The sequence below is a fragment of the Notamacropus eugenii genome, chromosome 4 (genome assembly GCF_028372415.1).
Source record: "Notamacropus eugenii isolate mMacEug1 chromosome 4, mMacEug1.pri_v2, whole genome shotgun sequence".
Lineage (NCBI taxonomy): Eukaryota > Metazoa > Chordata > Mammalia > Diprotodontia > Macropodidae > Notamacropus > Notamacropus eugenii.
The window spans coordinates 95,620,407-95,638,518 of record NC_092875.1 but is presented as its reverse complement, the minus strand read 5'-3'; the positions used below and the strand labels follow the sequence as shown (position 1 = coordinate 95,638,518).

The 18,112-nt window shown below is 37.9% G+C and overlaps 1 protein-coding gene across 19 annotated transcripts in view; it reads right to left on the bottom strand.

Annotated features, from left to right (window-relative positions):
• Positions 1 to 18,112, bottom strand: part of PTK2 (protein tyrosine kinase 2) — a 418,748-nt gene that overhangs the window by 5,855 nt on the left and 394,781 nt on the right. For all 19 annotated transcript variants that reach the window (XM_072602962.1, XM_072602979.1, XM_072602958.1 and 16 more), the window contains 3 exons: positions 10,097 to 10,159; positions 5,418 to 5,457; positions 4,821 to 4,927 (listed from right to left, as the gene is read on the bottom strand). In XM_072602962.1, the coding sequence (XP_072459063.1) occupies positions 4,821 to 4,927; positions 5,418 to 5,457; positions 10,097 to 10,159 (210 nt within the window). The remainder of the gene's footprint in view (positions 1 to 4,820; positions 4,928 to 5,417; positions 5,458 to 10,096; positions 10,160 to 18,112) is intronic.

Sequence of the window (18,112 nt, the reverse complement as noted above, 5' to 3'; positions counted from 1 at the left end):
TTGTCTCTAGATAGCTTTAAAAAGATCACAATTTATCAATAACAACAAAATGCTAATAATGACAAGTGGAAACGAACACAGGTTTTTGGAGTTAGAACTCCTAGGCATGAATCCCAGTTTTGCTATTTTCTAGTGTGTGATTTTGGGCAAAACCCTTTCCCCTTCTCTGGGTCTCAGTTTATTCATTTGTAAAATAGCGGAAAGAATGGATTAGAGTCTAGTGCTTTTTAAACTGTGGGTTGTGACTCCATGTGGGGTCAACACAGAGTAGGGAGAGACTTTAAAGGTTATCTAGTTCGACCCTATCACTTTACAGATAAGGAAACTGAGTCGCCAAGAGGTGAAAGACTTCTCCAAGGTCATACACAGTGGAGCTGGGATTCAAACCCAGGTCTCTTGACTCCTGATCTAGTGTTTTCTCCAAGACATCATGCAAAGTTCTTTAAATCCTGACATGTAATGCAATGATCCCATACATGAATACTGCAAAGTTGACAAAATGAATTAACGTGTCCCTTTCTGTAAAGCAATTAATTTCAATTGATAAGGTTTTTAATCAATCATAAACAGGATAATATATTAAATGCCACCACCCAAGAATTACGTATTAGTCAGTTCATTAAACTGCTTCCAATTGTAACCCTGTAAGTGAATGTCTTTGATTATTTGGATGAGTTATGCCAACAGAGCACTAATTCTGCTCTTGCTGTTAAATAGCGTGTTACCATGAAATACACAAGGACAAGATGAGTTCACTTATTGCAAAAAATGTCCATTTCATTTTTGGGAAAATACAAACTTTGGTTCTGGCTGTGCTGCAAGTGAAAGGCCACGAGTTTAAAGTGTGTTTCCATGATCAAGGAAAAGAAATTTAACACTCGTTTCTGCCTATAATGGGTTACAGAATTGCATGCAAAGAGAACCTGGATATGACAGAAGAGATACAGCAGACATACAGACATAATGTGCTTACCCTCCATGGCTATTGTTGAACGGAAGGTGAGGAAAAGTTAAAGGAGTTTATAGACGAAGGGGAAAAAAGAAAAACAATATTAATAAATGCAGCAGAAAACAACCCCACAACAAAACATGTGCAGGACAAAAAAAGGAGCTAGTTCCAAAAGCCTGCAACACGGATGCATTTCATGATTCCCCTGGCATATTAGATGCTGTTCTGTTGGTTATGGAAGCATGGTGCCTGTGAAATCTGTCCAATACATCAGCAGATTAAGTCAAAGAGGTTTGCCGTGCATCCCAGGCTCACTTGGTACAAAATAAATAGGGAAAAAACATGCAAAGCTGGAGAGCGACAAATCAATCTGGCAAAAAGAAAAGGTCAAAGTGGGAAGTAGTGTGCAAGTCAACACTGACAAAACCAACCTAATGCCTAAAACAATCGGAAACACTCTGTGACCCCTGTGTGAGCTCATGAAAACCTGTTCAGTCCTATTTATTCACTTGATCAACCTTAAGATCCTTACTGTGTGTCATGTACTATGCTGAACACTGATGGAGATGGACTGATAAGGAATGGTCTCGTTTCATAAATACAAACAACTACATTCCTAAAATCAATTCCCCTGGTTGAGGATATTTAAACAGAATGGGAACTTTGTTTGGAGTGATTTCAGTGACTGGATCTATAAGGTAACAAAAAAAAAGAAAAAGAAAAAAAAAGGAAATTGCCAATACTCCTCTCAACAGAATTTATCTTTTCATTTATTTTTTATAAAGTGAAATACCAGGAGTATATTCCTATACCTAAAAAGACATGGGTAAATTAATGTAGAAAGATTCTCCCTCTCTCCCCTGGTTATTTTACAAAGTTAATTTTCTGGCAAATGAATTTCAGAGATCCCTAGGTTAAAGAGATTCAAATTTCATTCATGTAAAGAAGAAGGCACAAATTTCTACCAGCCCAATTTCTAAGTGTTGCTTCCATCTGGCAATCATAGGATGTGCACTGTGGATCATGGAGTGGGCTTTTTTTTTTAAGCTGGTAGTAGTGTTTGCCCATATAAAAGTTGCATTAACGGCTAGTTTAATTTGTGCAGTTTCCTGATGAGGGTCTTTACAGGAATAATTAATAGGAAAAAGGACCAGTTAAATGCACAAGAATGTCTGTGCACATATATGTGTACAGAAAGAAGGTGGTGTTTATTTGCATGAAACTTGCAGCTTTAATGCCTTTTGGGACTGACCAGTAAGTGAAGCAGAAGCTGCTCATTACGTGGTGATACTTTTGCCATGGTGACCTGTAAGTAGCAGGAGTGTCCTCGGATGACTGCTAGGGGAAGGAGATGTGTTTGCATGAAATCCGGAAATATTCCTGACATGAAATCCTACTTCACTAGTGACAAGGAAATTCTGGAAAACAAAGCTGTAGGCTTCAACATCTACTACTGGATCTTGTACTTTCTGAGACTTGGCAAATTGGAAAATCCCTGGCAACATTTTTACTCTGAACCACTATGCTGTGCACACATGGCCGTCTTCATTTGTGCTGATGTTGTGAGACACAAATAATTTCAGAATCAAAGAATAAAGTCTTTAAAGAAGAAACAAGAAAGTAAATTTAGGGCTAAATGCTTTTTGAGTGAATGTACCATTTTAGAATTTCTGAGCTCAGTCGCTGTTTATGAAAACGTCATTTTCTTTTTCAGGTCAGAATCTGTATCTGGTCTAACATAAAATGGGATCTATGAGACAGATGATGATTTAATACTGGTGAAAATGATTCATTACTCAAAAATTGTTACTTCTTATGTTTTAAACAATCATCTTATTTTCTAATAAGGTTTATTCTATTAACTTAGCAAATTATGCATCAAGACCTCCTCTGATATTTCATCATAGAACAGAAGTGTTGGGTTCTCAAAGGATATGCTGGTAGAATAAAAGCAAGTTTTACCAAGTGCAAAGTCCTTAAGTATGATGTTTTAGTGTATCTGCCTTCTAAGAACTGGTTTAGCTAAGTCAGGTGGTGACTAGGGGATAAATTTTCAGGCCAACCCAATTATTTATGAAATGTACAGGAATTGTAATCAATGCCAGTAGAAAGAGAACTTAATTAAACATATGGAACCTTGAACATTTTAAAGTAACCGTGTGATAATTACATAATCTTTTTCATGGATCATATTTGTAATGTGACTTTTGAGACCACAGAATCATAGCTGTGGATTTACTTCTAAAGACTTTTTTTGCTTTAAGTATCAGATCACTGAAGAGGCAGCTAAGTGGCACAGTGATAGAGCACTGGGCCTGGGGTTAGGAGGACTTGAGTCCAAATCAAGTCTTAGACCCCTACTAGAAGTGTGACCCTGGGCAAGTCACTTAATGCTATTTGCCTTAATTTCCTCATCTGTAAAATAAACTGGAGAAAGAAATGAAAAAAACACTCTAGAATCTCTGCCAAGAAAATCCCAAATGGGGTCATGAAGGGCTGGACATGACTAAAACAACTTGACAACAACAAAAGAGTTCACTGAAATGAATCTTTATGGCTTGTTACAATGACTAGCAAAAACATTTATGACTTTCACTTTTTGTTGACCCTTTTATTTTAAAGAAATTATAGTTGCACAAATGACAGAAATATCATTCCAGAGTGCTGGTTAAAGCCACAAAAGGCCAGGACTGTTTGTGCTAGTTAATGACATCAGAAACTCAGTTCTAAGCTACAAAGTGTCCTGAGGAACTTTGATACACAATTTAAAATGTATACATCTATCAATCTATCTATCTGCCTATATACCTATCTACCATTTCCAAATAAAGGATCAAATATGAATTGTATCTGCTTACATGCTGAATATCTGGGGAGTGGTCATGTTTCTTTATTTTAATAAATGGAACTCTGATTTGAAATAGGAAAATTAATAATTAGAGTTTCTCTTTATATCATATTGAGATCCACAATCGGTTAGCCTAGAGAATATTCTCCTTTGTCACAGGCATGTTAGTTTGCTCTTCAAGACTAGAAGAAGCTAAGCTGGCTCTGCATTTCAATGAATAAACAAACTGACTCACTGGGAAAGGGGAGAGATGTTGTCAGAGAAATCACAATGCATCAATCACATTAAACTATAAAACACATAAGGTTTAAAAATATTTACCACCCATCAGACAAATACTTGATTAAAGTGTTTTCTCACAAAACTGCAATCATTCCTTTCCCTCCTCTTACAGCACTGACTTAAGGAGTGAACGTCCCAGTTACTACACTGGCCTTCATATGCCCGTGACTGGCATTTAAGGCCCTTCATGCTGTGTTACCACGTTATTTCTTTATCCTCTCACATTAACTCCCCATGTTCTAGGCAATCTGAGCTGTTCTCTGCTCCCAAACACATCTTACATTTTTTTATATCTCCCTACTTTTGCTCATGCTGTTTCTTAGGCTTGGGATATCCTTTCTCACTCTCACCTCTGTTCTTTGCCTATGGAATTCCTATCCATCTTTATAAAGACTGATTAAAATGCTCCTTCCTTCTGGGAGTTTTACTTGATCTATTCCCTCCCTCTCACTAGAAGTAATGAACTTCCAGTTCGGATCTGCTGTAGTACTTTATTTTGGAAATGTCTATTAAACTTATCCTATAATATTGTGTACCACAGCCATCTGTACTCACATCTTCTCTCCCTGCTGTATTGTGAGCTTAAGACTAGACTGGGTTTCAGCTAAACTTTCCACCTTCCCACTGTGTGCTCTGCACACAGATGACACAATGAATGTTTGATTACTGTATCATAAATATGGTATGGACAAGAAACTCCATTGGGTAGTGTGCATTAAACAACAGTTTGGATGGACTTACTTTCACTCCCTCATTATAGCTATCCACAGGGCTGTTGAGACTGGCAAGGCTTCCCAGATGGCTGGGTGCTCCTGGGCGAGGTGGTTTCTTTGGTGGAGCTGCATGATCTAGTTAGACAGAATGAATTATGATTATAGGTACATAAAAATTCCATAGGATGAGAAAGCAAGGATGGTTATGATAAGAACCAGTGGAGAAGGTCCTCATATTGAGAGTGTCACAAATTCATAGCAGTATATCCAAACAAAAGTCAATGCTAATAACACACTGAAACTGATCTTGAAGATGACATTCTATTGAGGTGTTTGTTCTCAACATGCAGCACAGACACTGATATACATTTTTTGATAATCAAGATTTTTTTAAGGTCCTCAGCACTATTGAGGAGGATCTATTATGAACCATCATATCTGCTAAGGGACCTATGGAAAGGGGATGAAAACAGCACTAGAGCATTTTAAACCTCTAAATCAATCAATCAGATAAGACCTTCCACATTTCCTAGAAAAAACCCTTATGTGATAAGGTTAATTTCCCAACATTATAAAAAATTTAAATTATAAAATTTTAAAAAATTTAAAATATATCTGATCTTACCTGGCTTACCCACAGGTTGATATATGTGCTGGTTACCAGTCTGTCAGAAAAAAAAAGGTTCAGTGTACATTTTGTTTACAAAGTCTAAATTCATTTAAATCACAAAATGTTCAGAATTTGGAATGAGGGGATTGATCAGGGGATTATAGATTTAGAGTTGAAAGGGAATTTAGAGGTCAATGAATCTAAGTCCCTCATTTGATGACAGCATGAAAGTAAGGCCTAGAGAGAGTAAATGACTTAACTAGGATCACATGGCTAGTCTGTGGTGATATCTGAATTCAAATCTTCCTGATTTGATGATGACAGTGCAGGACATTTTGTTGGCAAGCATCTCAGGGACACCTACCCAAGAATGACGTCTATGCTCACAGATGCCTTGCTTAGAGGACAATAAGGAGTGTCTAGGGACTGGCCGACTAGAACTCAGGAGAACGGACTCTTGCTGGAGAAACTGCCTGCTTCTGTGGCCTATTAAAGTAATGCAAGAGACCAGTTTTCTTCTCTTTTTCTTTTTTTTTCTTGGGGCCTTTCTTCAGGAGTAGAGCAAGGTAGGGGCAAGGGATTTGCCTGCCCTTCTTCCCATCCCCCCACAATACATCAGGGCTGAGAGCGGCATGTGCTGACTCACAGCTCCTGAGCATAGATCAGAGGCTGGTGTCCCTGAGAACCAGAGCTGCTACCAAAAAAAGCCCATGCCCTTTAATTTCAACAGATTGACTGGAAAACTCAACAAAATGATCCAGAACTTCCCTAAGCTTGAGCTATATTATTCCCCTCACATCCTTTAAAAAAATTAAACTAATTTACTTAAAAAAAACCCAAACATTCCTTTATTTATCATTTCATCAGATGATACTAGGCACTTATTTGCACCAAGGTCTAGTTTTATCCTGACTCACTTCCAGATTATGTAGCAAGCACAAGAAAACCAATTAGGGCCTTTATGCTATGGTAGGGTCGTCCTCCTTAAATGTGCCCTACTGAAGGGCGCACTTACATCCCAGGGCTCTTATGAGGATTGAATGAGATAATATATGGAAAGCATTTAGTGCACTGTCTAGTGCACAGTAAGAACTTTTCTTTCCCTCCTTTTCTCCCTTCCAATTGCTAACATGCTTACTAGTGGGCTTTACAATGTTTTGCACGACAGGAAAGATGCCTTCCTAAAAATACAGGGAAGTGTCACATAGACGTAGAGGTGTCAAGCAACAGCTGGGTCAATTCGTGCCTCTGAAAACAAAATTTAAATACATCGATTCAAGACTGTCACTACATATCACGGATCTCTCAAAGCTTTAGGAACAGCAATTGTGCTTAATGGAGATTCTGATAACAAGCTCCTTCCATGAGGATCTAATCCCCTTACAATTTCTCCACCAGTGTAGGACTGATCATTAAGACATTTCAGCACATACTGGGCACCTGCTTTAGCCTCTTGTATTAAGAATAAAAACACAACTGAAATCTTATAAAGCAGACAAAAATTCTGAGATAGCATCTCACAGGTGAACCACTATTTAAAACCAACTAAAGACAACTGGTAAAACATGCCTGTAATGAGTTCATTACGCATACTCTTAAAAATGTCCATGTTGTTTTTCTTTGACCTCAGTATCTTTATTGTGTTTCTTATTAAACAGGTGATGTAAATGCGTTTAAGTTGGATCCTTTGACCTATGACCTTTTAAAAAATGTTGGTTATAATCACAGACAATTCAGTTGAAACTATTTTTCTGTCTTTATGCATACTCAGTGGTGGAATTACTGGTCATTATCTCCTCTTGGTGGCATGAGGACGGTGCCAGTTGCATTTGGAATCTGAGGATCTAGGTCTGATCATTTGCTGTTTGTGTGACCTTGGTCAACCAGTCAACGAGTGTTTATCAAGTGTTTACTATGTGCCAAGCATTGTACCAGGGACTGAAAATACAAATACAATTCCTACTGTCAAGGACCTTAGTCCTAATATAGAGACAATAAGGTGCTAAGTCATTTAACCTCTATGGGCTAGAGTTTCATCGGGAAATGAGGAGATTGGACATCTGAGATTCCTTCCAGTTCTTATATCTACAATCCTATGACCTTCTAGCTAAGTTAAGTGGCAGAGCGGATAGAGTGCTGGACTTAGAATTCAGTTGCCTGTGTGTCCCCAGGTAAGTTTTTTGTTTTTTTTTTAACATCTCTAGCTTCGGTTTCCTTAACTGTAAAATAGGGATAATAACAGCACCTATCTCAAAGATTGTTCTGAGGATTAAATGAAATAATATGTGTAGTGCCTTAAAAAATCTTAAAGTGCTACATAAATATTAGCTATGGTTATCGTTATTACTATATGAAAGAAATTATAAGTACCTAAATGCCTATTAAAAGCATTTTAAAAGATAGATGTAGATGTATGTACCTAAATGCCTATTAAAAGCCATACATTGGGAGATATAAAAATTGACACTAGTGTACATTGAGTAGACTGTCCCTTTCTGTTATCAGGAAAAGATATATCACAAGGGGTCACAGTTCAAATGAACAGCCTTTCAGAGCTGGCAGGACAAATGCAGCTTCATCTGTTTTATAAGTGGTCCGTGTGGCTAGGGGCCGGCCGCTGAATCTGTTAAAGACTATAAATTATAGCCACCAACAAGTTTCAAAAGATTTATAGATAAGAAAACTGGGGCTTAGAGGGATAAATGACTTGCCCAAGACCACACACTCAAGAAGTAAAGATACAGGATTCAGACACATTTCCTGACTCCAAATTCAGTGTTTTCCCCCAATCATGCTATCCCACAATCTAGTGGTTTTTTAATTTAGCTAACAGATGATAATTTCATTGTGGATCATTAGCCAATGATCCACAAGGTCAGTGAGGACCATTTACAGTAATAATAATAGTAATAACTTATATTCTGTTTGGCTGTTCAACAGGCAGTTAGTAATATGAAGTTCAATGACTGTGACAGTTGACAGATCTGTGAAATCATTTGCATGGAGATAGTAACTGAATCTATGGAAGAAGATGAGGTTACCAAGAGAGATAGATATAGTACAGAGTAGAGATGTCAAATGTCCAGAGAACTCCTGTTTATGACTGAGCCAGATTAAAATGTAACTGGGAAAGATTTAATAAAGGAGATAAAAATACAACAAAACATAGATAATGTGGATATGTGGCATTTTAAGTCAATATGCAGCCCCCAGAGATCTTTATGGATGGTTTAATGTCTCCTGTTTCTGTTTGTTTGACACCATTAGTATAAAGGGGGAAGAGAAGAGGACCCAGGGTATGTGAGGGTTCACATACACAATGTGAGCAGGATACAGATGATGGTCTAACAGAGGAGACTAAGAAGTCGTCAAACATGGAGGAGGAGAACTAGGACGGTCCAAAATGGACCTCTGCTTTTCCTTCCAAACCTAATCTCTTCCTAACTCCTTATCATTGCCAGTGGCACTGTCATACTCCCAGGCACACAGGCTTAGTGCTGTCCTTGCATCCTTACTCACACTCACCTCATGGATTGAGTCTCCTGACCATCTGTGCTGTTTCTACCTTCACAATATCGTGTGTGTGTGTGTGTGTGTGTGTGTGTGTGTGTACACAAGTTGCCCAGTGTATCCTCCATTCCGGTGGGAGCTCCTTAGGGCAGGTACTATGTTTTTGCTTTTCTTTACATCCCCAGAACTTAACCCAATGTAAGCATTTAATAAATGCTAGTTGTCTGAATTCAAATCAGTGGAACAAAATTAAGAAATTGCCTTCAGAAAAACCAAGAGATAGGGGGAGGCGGGGGGTGGGGGGGAGGACCTGTGCTGTGGGAAAATGAAGCCACAGAAAAAAATGCATTAAGAAATAATATATCCAATTAAAAGTGCTCAGTGGTAAATAACAGGACTTTTAGGGCAATCTTCTCTTTTTGTTTGTGGTGCTACAATTAAAACAGAGCAGTTTTAAAAAGCTGCAGGCTAGACTAAAGTTACTCAGTTATACACCCATGTGCATGTGTGTGTATGTGTAAACTGATTTATTTTGATTCAGACATATTCTCTGGATCTCATCTCTAAATCAATTAATGGAATAGAGAAAGGTAAATTCATTTTTTTATTAGAAAGGACACACCTTGCATATCTGAGTATGCATCTACTTATGAAAATGAACATTTTTTCATTATTACAAAAATCAGTATTTATACCAGATGAGAAACATATTTGAAATTACCTCAAACTCTTTCTCATAAGGAGAATTTTAGGTGTCTCTTAGAAGAATTCCAAGAAGGAAAAATGCTATGTGAACAAGTTTTATTTTTGATGCTGTTTCTACATAAAGTCAAGATGCTGGAAGTTCTTATGATCTCATAGTAACAGGAAATGTGAATATATGCCATACAACTTTCTACAAAAAAATCAGTAACCATATACATAGTGCATATATTCTGTTAAGGCACAAAAAAATCTGTTTATTGTTTGCTAAAACGCCCCTCATGTTAATATATTGCCAACTGCATTTCTTGAGTTTTGTATGAAAAACTTGGACTTTCAATTATTTTGGCTACAGAAGGAATTTTCATTCCATAGCCTTTCAGTTCTTGGCCTCACATCATAAATCTTGAAAATTTTACGTGGCAAACTCTGATCCATGTTAAATTAGAAATCTAAAAAACTCTTTTCTTGTATTTGCTTACCGGGCCCTGAAGACTTCCATCCTCTCGGTCGATGCTGCCTCGAGAGAGCCTCACATCAGGTTTCTGGAGGAACAGAAAACCCCCATAGTTTCACTTTATGTTTTACAAACCAAAATGAAAAAGTGAAATAAATACCCGTGTATTAAATGACTCCTACAGTCAGGAAAATAAACTTGTGAACCAAGTCTGCTGAACTTGCCCAGTTTTGGAAACATACATCAATATAGACATTGCAAAGTGCCCTTATCACTGTCTACACAGGCATGCTTACACGAATGCTGACTAAATCACCGCCCCAACGTAACAACTGGGAAAATCATTTTATTTTCACTTTGCGGCAGCCAAGCACTTTCACAGGGGATGTGTTTTCTTTCTAACAAGAGAAAAATTTTGAGCTTAAGATTAGAAATATGGCACATTTATTGCTGTTCCTAGCTAGGAGAAAGCTTATGTGAATTTAGCTGTTTTGTTAAAATGGCAATTGGGGCCAATTTCATTGAAAATGACATCCAGGATCCAAAAAGCTCATAAAAAAGCTGGATCTAATCTTCCTCTAGGTTCTAAGAGTAAACAAGCTTTACTGTTATTCGAATGAATAAGCTAGCTTACACGACATTTTAGGGGAGGGAGAATAAAGCTGACTAAAAACACAAAACCAAATATAACTAAAGAAAAGCTATAACAAAACCATTCTGGGACAACAAGTTCCAGTCCTGAAGCACACACAACAAAAGCAAAGACACTTAGAGTTCATCTATTTCACCCCCACCCAAAGAAGGAGCTCGACTACAGTCTACTTGACAATCACAACCTCTGCGAAGACTTGTAATGAGACAAACTGACTGTCAGCCAGCAGAATTAGTTAGCATTTATTAAGTGCCTACTATGTGCCAGGCACTGGGTATACAAAGAGAGGCCTGCTCTCAAGGAGCTCACAGTCTACATGAAAACAAAAGTTTAGAAGTAAGCTCTATACAGATAAATGAAAGAAAATCAATAGAGGGAAGGCACTAGCATTAAGGGGCATTGGAAAAAGCTTCTCATAGAAGATGGGATTTTGGCTGGGACTTGAAGGAAGCCAGGACAGCTAAGAGGTAGAGAACATTCCAAGTCTGGAGGACAGACAGAGGGAATGCCTGGAGCCTAGAGATGGAGTGTTTTGTTTGTAGAGCAGCCATCGGGCCAGTGTTACTGGATCAAAGAGGATGTGGCAGAGTGTAAAGTTTAACAAGACCTGGGACTGGGCTATGGAGGGTTCTGAACACCAAACAGTCTTATTCAGTTGATCCTGGAGGTGATAGGGAGTCACTGGAGTTTAGTGAGCATGGGGATGATAAAACAACTTGCTCAGCCAGTCCATTTCATTTTTGGACGGCTTGAATCACTTAGTTCTGTCCTCTGAGGCTAAGGAAAACTGTGAATCTGATCCATCTTCCAAATGACAGACCTTCCAAGTACTTGAAAGGAACTATTAGGTCCTCCCTGAAGTTTTTGATCTCCAGGCTAACTAGTCCTGGTTCCTCCTTGGAACGTGGGCTCAGAATTCCCCTCCATTCTAGTTGCCATCCTTTGTATACTCTCTAATCAATGTCCTTCCTAAACTGTGGCGTACAGAATCAAACCCGATACTTCAGATCAAATATGACTAAAGCAGTTTCACCTTATTCCTGGAGGTTACACTTTTGAATGTGGCCTAACATCACAAGAGGATTTTAGTCCTGGAAAGGATCTAAGACTCATCTTTTCATTTGTGTACTAGAGGCTTCTAATTTTGGTGCTTAAAAAAACTGCACACATTTTTTAAGTATACATTTTATGAAAATACAAATTTATGGAAAGCCCAAGATGAATTTCCTCCAAATTTGGGAATCCTAATGTATAAGTAAAAAAATTTTAATTTTGACCAGAATTAGTATAATTTTGAGTATTGATTTTCTTGATCAAATTTACCTTGTTTCTTGAGTATACTGTTTCTAAAGTTTGTGCATATCAAAATGATAAATTTTACACGTAACCAAATTCCAGTTTAATAAGGTTAACTATCAGTATTTCTTTTACTGAATTGCTTTCCTCACAGGAACTGACCCAAACCAAAGATCAGAACACTAGACTGGGGAGCCGACTGACTTGGCTCCAGGGGCTGGCTCTGTCATGTCATCTCTGGCCCTGGACGTGACTCACCTGCTGTGGATTTCAATTTGCTCAAAAACAAAAGTGGAATAATAATCCTTGCAATATCTACCTCAGAGGGTGGCTGTGTACATTAAATGAAATAAGATGGTATAAAGTAAAAAAAGTTCTAAGTAATCATAATAATACTAATTTGAATTCACTTTATAAAGTTAATCAGTTAAACAACTGAATGGACACAGTAGATATGTGAAAGAAAATAAAGTCAAGGATAACAAAACTGTGGACCTTGGTGACCAGAATGATAATTTCATCCTTCAAAAGGTGGAAGAACCAAGAAGGGAAAATCATATTGAGGGTTTGATTCTCACAAATAAGGAAGATGAAAGAGTCTATTAAGCAACACAGATATTGTGACATGAGATTTCAAAGTGCTCAAGGGAAAGATAGGTATGATCCTACAGACTAAAATTTTACAGGGGAAGAGTTCTGAAGATAGAAAGGGAAGAAATTCTGATGAGGGGCAAAACTAGGAATGGTCTGAAAAGAATGATGTACATATAGAGAGAAATTACCAAGGAATTTAGATGGAAGAAAAAAAAAGGCACATGCAGAAGACAGAAGTAGGAGTAGGTAAAAGATGACGGATATATAAGGGTTACATGATTTTATGAATGAACTGAGATTGGTGAGGAAAGCTAAAGACTTAAAAAGTTATACTGGGGAAAAGAGTTTGATGGGATGATGACTCATAACAGAGACAAGGTAGAGCTAGTAAACATAAATGTTAATTTTGTTTTTTCTGCTAAGGAGACAAACCTTGCTTCTAGAAGAGGAACTTTCTTTCTAGAACAAAAACAGCTGATAGAGAGCTAGCTGAGAGCCAAGATAAACAGCGATAGTGAGAGAGTCCTGATGCCCCTGATGCAGGAGGCAGGTAGGTGGTCCCGTGACAGACCTTTGGGCTTGGAGTCAGGCAGACCTGAGTGTGAACCCTGCCTCAGATACTTATTAGCTGTAAGTCTGGGCAAGTCCCTTAACCTTTCTCAGCCATCCTCACCTGTAAAAAGGAGCTAATAATAGCACCTACCTAATGAGGTTGTAAGATAAGACATTTAAAGCTCTTTGCAAATCTTACAGCACTATATGAACGCAGCCATTACTGAGGTGTTCTTATCTGAACATGCTGGGCATAACAAAGAGAATTCACTATCAATTCTCTACCCCACCCCTCCAAACCTTCCAAATGAACACAAGCCCTCTCCTCTTAACTTCCCTATCTCCATGGAAGTTATGACCATGGCTATCTCTAGTCACCAAGGTCCACAATGTTGGTGGATCTTAACTTCCTGCTTCCTGTGTTCCTATGCCCAAAAAGTTGACAAATCTTATTGATTCTATCTCCTCATGTCTTGCATTCACTTCCCTCTCTCCACTCACATGGCTACTACTCAATCTCAGGTCCTTATCATGCCTATATGAAATCAATAGCCTCATACTTGGATTCCAGGCTTCCAGTTTCCCCTCTTCAGTCCATCCTCCAAATAGCTGACAAAACGATCTTCCTAAATCACAGGACTTACCATGTAGTACCCCTGTTGAGATCTTTCAGTGGCTTCTGATTGCTTCGTAAATAAAATATAAACTCACTTTGGTTTTTAATGTCCTGGTTTGGTTTAGTTCTGGTTTACTCTTCCTGGCTTATTTCACATTATTCCTCTTCATTCTCTCCAGGAAAAGTAGACTACATAACTGCTTCTCAAACTGGGCATACCATCTCCCCTCTCCCTGCCTTGGACTCAGGATGTCCCAACATGACTAGAAGTCCTACCTTCATTCAAGGCTTAGTTTATGTACCACCTTCTAGAGGTGGCTAGGTGGTGCAGTGGATAACGTACTGGGTGTAGCGTTAGAAACATGAGTTCCACTCCAACATCAGACACTGTATGATTTTGGGCAAGATACTTAACTGCTGTCTGCCTCAGTTTCCTTAGCTGTAAAATGGGGATAATAACAGCACCTATTTCCCAGGGTTGTTGTGGCATCAGATGAGATATCTGTAAAGTGCTTAGCACAGTAACTCGCAAACGGCAGGTATTTAGTAAATGCTTCCTTCCTTTTTTCCTAAAAAAGCCTTTTCTCTTCTTCCTCAAATTATCATACACATATTTTTCCATGTCTTTTTTCTTTAAGTTTAATTGTTTTTCAATGAACAAAGATTTACTTTTTTTCCCTTCTGTCCAGGCTTCAAGTCCCAGCTAAAATGCCACATTTTACAAGAAGCCTTTCCTGATCTAGTGCTTTCCTCTCTGTTCGTTATTTCCTATTTATTTTGTTTAACTTGTCTGTACCTATTTTTTTCCTTATGATATCCTCTGTTAGACCATGAGCTCCTTGAGAGCAGACTGTCTTTTGCCTTTCTTTGTAACCCTAGCACTTAACCCAGTGCTTGGCACACAGTAGGCCCTTAATGAATACTTATTGACTGACCCTAATACACTCAGTCAAACAAACTGGCATTTAAGCAGCGCATTGCTTAATGCAAGATACTGTGCTAGGAATGTAAAGACAACGAAAAAAAAAATAGTCCCTGTCTTTAAGGAAGCTACATTTTACTAGAATAATAAAACATATAAAAGGTGGAGCAGAACTAGGAGGGAAATAAAACTACACAGTAACAACATTATAAAGAAAAACAATTTTAAAAGACTCAAGAACTCTGATCAACTGTAGTGACCAACCTTGACTCCAGACAACACATGATGAAACATGCTGTCTACCTCCTGACAGAAAGGCAATAGGCCTAAGGTACAGATTAAGAAATGGGGGTGGGGGGGGAAGAGAAGGGGGCAAAGTAGGAATTCAGCTTGCTTGATTATGGTCTAATGGGGGATACCATAAGGAAACAAATAGGTACAGACAAGCCAATAAGCAATAAATAGGAAATAATCAACAGATGGAAGGCACTAGAATCAAGAGGGATCAGGAAAGGCATCTTCAGTCTCAGGTAATTAGTAGTTATGTGACCCTGGGAAAGTTATTTAACTTCTGGTTGCCTCAGTTTCCTCAAATATAAAATTGAGCTAATAATAACACCTATCTCTCAGTGAGGATCACATAAGAGAATATTTGTAAAAAGTGCTTAGCACAGTGCCTGGCACATAGCAGCAAGTATATTAATGTTTATTCTTTTCCTGTATTCGCTAGAGGTCAGGAATTTGTAGGGGTAAGACCAGAAGTTCAGCACTAAGGCTCTGTTCTGAATCAAACTGCTCAGGAAACATTAAAAGCATGGAGATCTCCAGCATGAGCTCTCTCTAAGATCCTGGAACATACATACTCAATACCCTAAGAAAGCACCAATCAAAGCCAAGAGGGCACAGAATAGAACTATTTCCCTCTTAAAATGCACAGAACCTGGCCCTAAAACAAAATCTGAAGTCAGGAAGCAGAGTTGGAATATTAGAGTAATAGGGATATTCAAGAAACAAACCCAGAACAAGAAAATGATTCTAAAATATCTACAAGTAAAAACACCAAAGAAAAATACAGCACAAGCACACAACTTCAACTTGAATTTCTGAAAGAGATGATGTAAAAAAGTGTTTAAATTATCTTATAAATGAAAGGAGATTATTAGTGGAAAAAATTGAGAAATAAATGAATGAGAGAAAGGGAAGGGGAAAAAATTGGAAAAGAAATGAGAGCTGTGAAGAAAAAGAATTGGAAAGAGAATTAACAGTTTGGCAACATGGTATAAAACTTGACCTAAGCAACTGGAATCCTTGAAAATTGGAATGTACTTTATAAATATCAGTTGGGTCAAAAGGTTGATGAAATACAAGAAAGTATAAAACAACTGACCTGGAAAACAGATCAAGGAGAGATAATTTAAGAATCATTAGAATGCCTGAAAACTATGATGATTAAAAAAAAAGCCAAGATATCATATTTCAAGAAATCATAAATCTGCCCAGACTTCTTAGAATCAAAGGGCAAAGTAAAAATAGAAAGAATCCACCACTTGCCTCCTGAAATAAACTCCAAAATGAAAACTCCCAGGAACATTAAAGCTAAGATTCAGAACTTCCAGGTCAAAGAAGAAAATACTGTAAGCAGTCAGAAAGAGCCCCAGTAGAGGCAGGTGGTGGTGCAGTGGATAGAGTGCTGGGCCTACAGTTAGGAAAGCTGGAGTTCAAATCTGGCCTCAGACATTTATCAGCTGTATTACCCTAGGCAAATCACTGAATCTCTCTCTGCCTTAGTTTTCCCGAATGCAAAATGGGGATAATAATAGCACCTACCTTCCAGATTTTATTGTGATGATCAAATGATGCGTATGTTTGTCCTTTGTTGCTGAAGAAGACCACGCCATCAGAGAAATGATGACATGACTTGCACTTGACTTTGTTTTGAGTGAGGGAGGGCTGTGCAGGTCACCAGCCTCACTTGCCCTCCAGAGTCATCTGAATCCAGTGACCAGATATTCATCAGGATGACTGGAGATGTGCCAGGATGAGGCAATTGGGGTTAAGTGACTTCCCCAAGGTCACACAGCTAGTGAGTGTCAAGTGTCTGAGGGGAGATTTGAACTCAGGTCCTTCTGACTCCTGCACTGGTGCTCTATCCACTGCACCACCTAGCTGCCCTGGATTGAATGATACAGTAATTGTAAAGCACTGAGCACAGTGGCTGGCACAAAGTTAAGTGCTACATATATGTTAGCTATTATTTTAATTTTTATAGGACAAGATTTAGCAGCTTAAATACAATATCCCAGAAAGTAAAGGATAAATGTTTGCAGTAAAGAAGAATTTATCCACCAAAAATAGGTACAATTCTATAGGGAGATAAATAGACTTTAAATGAAATTAGAAGACTTCCAAGCATTCCTGATGAAAAGACTAGAGTTTCATAGAAACGCTGAAATACAAAACACAGGAATCTAAGAAACATAAAAATGTAAACAAAAGGAACAATCATAGGGGATTAAACTAGAATAAACTGTTGATATTTTAAAATGGGGAGACAATACTCTTCCTAAAATATGGCACCCAGTAATGAGCATAATACTCTAGATGTGGCTGTGCCATAGCAGAAGAACCTCTCTTGCCCTGGCATTTCTTCAGGCAGCTTATAATCACACTGACATTCTTGGTTACTGCATGATACTGTCAGTTCATACAGAGATTTTAGTAAAGTTTCTAAAAGGCCCAGATTTTTTTTCAAAGAGCTGTTTAGTCATTCCACTTCTGTCCTGTGAATGTGATTTATTACATCCAAATGTGAGATTTTACGGGAGAGGGATCAGACTTTCATTTTATTGGACTCAGCCCAATGTTCTATCCGGTTCAAGATTTGTTTAAATCTTAACTATCATTCAAGATATTAGCAATTCAATTCAACCCAACAAACATTTTTTAAAACCTAACTTTTTTCAGTGACTGAAATCTACTTCCTCTCCTCCCTATTTTCCCTCTATTAGAAAAAAAAAACAACCCAGAAAATAAAAACTTGTGCAACAAATATGCTTAGTCAAGCAAAACAGATTCCCACGTTGGCCATGTCAATGAGGTCCCAACTTGGACTAAATAATGAATCTCCCTGAAATGGTCCCATTATTTGTATTCATATTGCATATTTCCATTGGGTTAGAATAAATTGCCATATTTTATATAATAATAATTTTAAATAATAGAAATTCAATATACTTCAGGGAATTCATTATCCACATTAATCTGTAAGGAGGTGGGTAGCAAATTTCATCATGAATTTTCTGGAACCACTGCATTAATCAGTTTCTCATTCTATCTTAATACAGAAGACAGTGGGTGGAGGAAAGAGTGTGCTTATTACTACATATACTTTAGTTTGATGCAATCTCTT